This window comes from Limulus polyphemus, unplaced genomic scaffold (genome assembly GCF_000517525.1).
Source record: "Limulus polyphemus unplaced genomic scaffold, Limulus_polyphemus-2.1.2 Scaffold884, whole genome shotgun sequence".
NCBI classification, from domain to species: domain Eukaryota; kingdom Metazoa; phylum Arthropoda; class Merostomata; order Xiphosura; family Limulidae; genus Limulus; species Limulus polyphemus.
Window position 1 is genome coordinate 122091 of NW_013666494.1, and position 6882 is coordinate 128972.

Here is a 6882-nt window from a genome sequence, read left to right on the forward strand (position 1 = left end):
AAACATCGTTTACCACTAACATTAATGATAAAACACTACTTGTTCATTTTTGTACTGAAGGTCAATAAGTTTATTTATCACAAAATCTACATCTATAATTTTGAGTTCTCAAAAGACTTTAAGATATGCAATTAAAATTGATGCACAACATTGGATTTATGTATCAAACTGCCGATTTGGTATATTTTACAATATATCACATTTAACAGAAAATTTTGAGGACAAAGGAAAAAAAAAGAAATCTACTACTGTTTGTGTACCATTAAGGATATATATATAAACACAGTAACATGAAATTGCACACACCTTTAATCTCAACAAACAAAACAGAAATATGTAATTGATGAAGATAATTTCCACTCTAGTATTCATTCCTTATATCTTATAAAGTCAATAAAAATATTAAAAATGTATATACTTGGATACTATGATTAGATATTATATGTTAATACTAAATGTAATTCATTGTCTAATGCTTTTGTAAGTAAATAAAAACCACAATTCTAGAATAAAATATACACAAATTTTATTTGTCTTAATTCTAAAAAACAATATATTGCCCACATAATCAAACATAGAAACCTTGACAAAAACCTTTATTTGGGTTTTAATCATGCTGGAAACTGTACAAAGAATATACTGGTTAAAAAAAAAGTAATCTTAAGCTAAATTGTTAATGGACTTTTCCATACTTGATACTTAAATGGTAAAGTATTGTTTACAAAACTACATATTCCCAGTAAACAGATCGGTAGCATTGAAGTGGTATTATATAATCTAACACCAATAAATAAACATTTTACTTGTCTATACTTGGAAGATATGCTTGACTTCAAACATAAGCATAATACATAGCAGAATGATTAGTAAGTGTATAGACAAGATTAGGCCACAGCAATCAGGTCTTTATAGTATCAAACAAAAGATACAGCTAGCATGGCTTACTAGATTGGTAAAAAAATATACATAAACACTTAAACCTCACACTGAACAAAGTTTGTTTAAAAAATATCAAAATAGTTAGTTATTACAATTTCATTAGTGTGACCTCACTCTGACATACTTGGTATTGAAATAATATCTTTATTTTAATTTCTTCCATATAACTCAAGGCCCATAGTTTAACATGATACTGCAGCCATATCATTTTCTGTATAACTTTTACTTTTGTATGACTGCATAATCAAAGTCTGAAACTTTACACTTAGTCAAGTCAATTCCACGTCAGTGTTACCATATATATATAAAACTTTGACTTAGTTTGTTTCTTGTTGCTTGGCAAATGGAGAATTTTGGCCAAACAGTTTGATTAATGGCCTATCAAAAGATTTCTAACAGTCTAAGTGAGTGTGTGTATGTTGGTCTTTCATAAAAACTGTTTTAAATAGCTGTATGATAGCAAAAGTGTATTAATTATGTCATTTTATAATGTGCTTAAATTTTATGGCAATAAGAAGTTTTTCTTTTGATAAGGGTTGAATAATTTTAAATTTTGTTACATAATGCTTAATCAGCAATTTTATGGTGAATAATTTCAAACTGTTTGCCACATAATGTTTTCTGATGCATAAAAAATGAGGCCTTGATAATTATAACTTTACAAGTAATGAGATATAAGTTTAGCTGCAAATGATTCAAACTTTCTGTAAAATCAAACTTCTATGTTAAATTCAGGCTAACTTAGACGTTCACTACTAATTGTGAAAGAGGGACTATATAGATGTTCCACTAAAGTGTAAAAAAATAGAAAGAAAATGATATACATTCAAATCACTTTCAAAACTGCAAGTAGGAAAATTCAACTAGGGCACATTTTTTTCATTGACAAAACTCTTTTTATCCTTTAAAATATAAATAAAGTGTTTAGTTAGATTTATGGAATGCCATCTAATAAAACAACATTTTCAATATGTGCATATGCAAAGATCTTTTCAGCAGCATGTCTTGATTCAGGTGTTGACACAATTTTTATGTTTTTAATCTACTTATTACACATTGCACTCTCATCTAACTGGGTCACAATTTGGTCTGACTGAACTATTTCTGATATACATGTTATGAACTTACCTAAGTCATGAAAATATTTTTTTACTTAGGGTCCTCTTTTTATAATAAAAACAGCAGATGGGACTTTAGCAAAATTAAAATCGTAATTAATGTGCTTAATAGATTGTTTAAAAAAGTTAGTGTTATTAAAGTTAAAAAATATAGAACATTAAAGCTAATGACTGGCACACAATATTCCATGGCTTATTTGACTGTTCTAATCATGATTTCTGAGGAATGTAATGTGTTTACTGTAGTTGGTCTTAAAGTACCAACCTACTAAAAAAATATCTCAGTGTTTTAAATCATCTTATGATGATAGCTCTCCTGTTATCAGGCTTATTGTAATGTACACAAACAACAAGTCTTGGATTATATTCAAAAGGTTGATGAAATGATTACTGGTAGAATAAGCTTTAGGAAGCTTTCAGTTGCCAGTTGGTCTCTGCTACAGTTACCTATACAAACACAATAATCTTTTAAGCAAGTGGTAATATAAAGATGTTTAAACAAATATACAGTTTGTACATCGTAATCACAAAATTTATACTATAGAAGTTACTAGTGTTGCTTAAATCCAAGAAAATTGTTTTAGTAGAATTGTTCTGAAATATGAATAATTTTGAAAATAAAATGTTTAATTCAATTTTACTTTTAATACATTTTTTCTTTACAACCCACAAACAAGTATTTTATTTTTACCTCATTCTATAAATAAATAAATTTATTAAATTATATGATTATATTTATGCAACTACTTCTCCTTTTATAAATTAAAATCTTTAATTGATCTCAGTATAGACAGTAACTAATATGAGGGTAGAATGAATTTAATAAAGATCAGTAACTGTGCTATTATAGACTGCTAAAATTTTAGAAGTTGCATGTTTGAAATTTTTTGTAAGTAGAAACAATGCTGTTAGTTTATCTCTATTACTACAGACTAATAACCTACCCAAAGCTGCACCAATAAATATTAATTTTGAATCAGATTATTGGCTTGATTTTGAGGAATTGATATAATTCTATGACAAATATCATATATTAGAATATTTTAAACTTTATCACCTTTAAACATAAAAATATCAATATGCAGTTTTTAAAATGGCTCTTAAATTCTTAACAAGTTTTGTGTAAAATAATACTTATATTTTTATAAACCTTACACACACAGCATATAAATATTTCCTTACATAGATTCAAAGTGAACAGATACATATGGACCTCCATTTATGTGAACAACTACAAAACATATTTTGCTTTGTTCTCCATATCTTCTATATGAATGTTTTTGTTTATTTTCATAAAAAACTAACAAAGTAGTAAAGTTATTACCTTACGAAGGGCTGAACGTCCTCGAAAATTCCTGATGTCAATCATTAGTTTATCTCTTGGATCTATATCAGAAAAGTCAGAAGTCTTTTTCTTTTCTTTAGGCTTACACTTGGATGATAAGGTGTGAGCAGGAACAGTGGTGATGACGTTTGAAGATGGTGGTGGAATATTTTGATGGCAATTAGTTGAGCCAAGTTGTTGATTATTTGATTTTGCAGGAAGATTCATTTTTTGCATATTCAGGTCTGTTCTGGAAATTGTAGTTCCATTCTTGTTAGATTTTAACCCTAGGCTGAAATTTCCACTTTCGTTAGTCTGAATAACACTTTTCTGAGGAGGTGCTTCTTTTAACAGGTTTTGTATGACCTCATTTGAAAAACCTTTCACCACAGGAGCACCAAAATATGTTTGAATTGCTCCTGTTTTATAATTGTTATTGCTCACCTTAATAACTTTCGGCTCACGTAGTGATAATCGATTACTGCAGTGACTTTCTGGTTCGGTCTGCTTATGTTTTCCTGACATATCGACAGATTTTAATGAGCTTGATAATGGTTTTTCACCTTGACTAGTCATTTGAATGTCTAACTTTGGCTCTTCTTTAGGTTCAAAGGAAGACTTTGGCACATTGAGAGTATTTGTGAAGCATGAGTCAATACATTTTCCATTCATGGTGGACATTTGTAGCTCTGAGGGTGGACCAGTAAGGTTCTCAACACTATGACATTTGGAACGACCTGGATCTTCCTGATGGTTTCTTTGTTGCCATGAGCCAATAGTAACATTTGTTAGCATCTGAGATTTGGGTCTTTTCTGACTCTTAGCTAAAACTTGCCTTTTTTTAATCAAGCCAACATCCTGATGTACTAATTTTTCTTTTGAAAGTTTTTGAAGCTTAACTTCTGCAGAGTCTTTTACATATGATCTTGTGTCATTGATCCAAAAAGGATTCTGCTCTAGAGATTTTGCAATAACTTTTGAGCTAGTTTCCCCATTTTGTAAAAGTTTCTGGTTTTGAACAATCTTCTGCTGCCATCCCAACAACTGTTCTTTTAGCTGTTCATATTTTGCCTGAAGTTCTTTATTTTCATCTGAAAACTCTGAATTACAAGATGTGTTATTGACATTGTGTTCAGACTGGACTCTTCTCAAGGTCTCCGAGATACCAGGATGTGTATTTCTATGTTCTCTAATATGCACAGCTGGAAGTGGTACTAGATTCAGCATGGAAGTGGATCTACCAGTCAAAGGCGAAGATTCAAGGTCAGTAAGTTGTGTACACCTAAGTTTAATCTGCCTTCTGAAACCTTGAACAGACCCATCTTCAAGATGTACAGCTGACTGAGATCTAGGGGTTAAAAATTCCTGATTTTTTTGTTGTTGGACATTTAAGTTTGGGTCTTTTCTGATTGATTCCTTCTTGCATCTTGGTTTTGCAGTTTCATCTTGAATTCCTACTTTATTTTCTTTTCCTATATTATCAGGATGTTTTTGAACATCATTAACCGTTTCATCACGAAAATGAGAAGCACAAACAGACTGCTGAAACAATTCTGTGTTGACTCTAGGATTGGATCCATAAATATTTTCTCTTTCTTTTTTGTAAGAACTAATTACAAAATTGGTAAGAGGCACTTTATGTGTTTGCTTAACACTAACAGCTTGCTCTTGTATATTGACTTTTGATTTTTCATGGTATTCAGCATCATGTAATTCTAAGGATAAAGTACTAGGTACAGCACAAAACTCAGTAGAACTAAGTTTTTCATCTTCATCCTGCTGGAGGTGATTTTTTTCATTATCTCTAAATGAATGAGGTGGTCCAGGAAGAGTGTTGTACTCAGACGATGGCTCGTATAATAACACATCTTCAGCCTGCTGCTCAACAGCAGAAAATGTTGCTTCAATATGAGACAAAAGTTGATGCTGGGTAATGTTTTGATTGAAACAGGCACTCCCTTTCGTCATATCTGAAGTTCTGTCAATTTCTGTTGGTACATTAATTTTTTACCTTTTCTAGTTAAAAAAAAGTCAAAATATCATGAACATTTGTAATTACTATTATGATAATATTTTTTACATTTCAGCTTGTATATCAAACACACACCCAAAAAAGGATATTATAAGCTGGATATTACTAAATCATCTGAAAAGTTCCACTTTAACTTTCTAATATGATATTATACAAGTAAACAGCACATGATATTTCCCCAAAAAATTAATTTCACCAGCTTATTATTAGTAATAAAGTTAGATTACTTCTGCTATCAAAAACTCTATAGGACCATTTAGTTTTTGAATATCAACTCATGGAAGTTGACAATTTGCTTGCCAAACATGACCTAATTACTAATATACATTCCTTTTTTTTAATGACATTACTAAAGTTACATCATTTTAAAAAGTCACCATTAGAATACAAACACATCAATAAATATTACTTTCCTTCTTGCAGCCTTTTCCTGGCACTGATATTGGCTTTCTATTCTTCACTTTTAAGTTACAATAGTACCAAAGTGAAACTGAGTGACAGCATGAAACACAGGTCTCAAATAGGTAACTTTCTAATTTCAATAATGAATAATTGCCCACATGTCAAATAAGGCTTGTATGTGTTTACAAGTACAAAATTCAAAGCCAGTTCAAACTTTCAAAGACCTATTAATCAACAGAGCTGGGTGATTAGTGGAGTTTTGTAATCAATTAATTGTAAGGCTCATTAATCAATTACATTTAACTGATCAATTATCCCTGCATGAAATCTGTATAATTGGAATATTTTCATTGATAAGCTGAACAACCTTGAATTAATCAAAACTAATAATGAGAAATCACTAATTTTGATCGTTAGTTTTGTCACATTAATCAAGTTAATCGTCCAGCTTTATTTCTCAATCTAGTATTTCTCCCACATCAAGACCAGCACTTAGCATATTCTTAATGAACCATGGTTTATATTGATACACATCATGAAGAGAACAATTTTATTATAAAAGTAACCATAACGGTCTTCACAGAAACCAAAATATACTCTGAAATGTTAATGGTAACCATTTTGGTTTGCATTAAAACTGATTTACATTACCAAAGAAGGTCAAGATGCATCATAATGTAATGGGTAATTTGAATGAGTTTTTTTCTCTGGCTTTTAATGCATCCCATTTAACAAAAATGTGTGACTTTTCAGTTAGTTAAAGTATCTGTTATACATATCAAGGCTTATTTTATAATCATTAAAATTATACAAGGCAACTATATACTATTCTTTCCTTTAAAATTGGTTTTATTGTTTGATATGATAAAAGTTCTCAATCTATTACAAATAAACCTGAAGGAAAGCATCCAAGACAATGTAATATAGGAACATGATAACATAATGTACCAGCATAGAGCGAGCTTATGTTTAAGCCTAATTTACATTTACTAATGTGGTACATCAGTCTTCTAGGAAATTCATGCAGATGATTTTCTTCAAATGTGTTACTTATTGTGTGAGTAAAG

The 6882-nt window shown here is 30.1% G+C and overlaps 1 protein-coding gene across 6 annotated transcripts in view; it reads right to left on the reverse strand.

The window, feature by feature from the left end:
* Nucleotides 1-504: 504 nt before the first annotated feature.
* The window catches only part of LOC106461033, a 67601-nt gene continuing 61223 nt past the window's right edge, over nucleotides 505-6882 (reverse strand). For all 6 annotated transcript variants that reach the window (XM_022387843.1, XM_013920814.2, XM_013920813.2 and 3 more), the window contains 2 exons: nucleotides 3382-5369; nucleotides 505-2504 (listed from right to left, as the gene is read on the reverse strand). In XM_022387843.1, coding sequence (XP_022243551.1) covers nucleotides 2463-2504; nucleotides 3382-5369 — 2030 coding nt within the window. In that variant the 3' untranslated portion in view covers nucleotides 505-2462. The remainder of the gene's footprint in view (nucleotides 2505-3381; nucleotides 5370-6882) is intronic.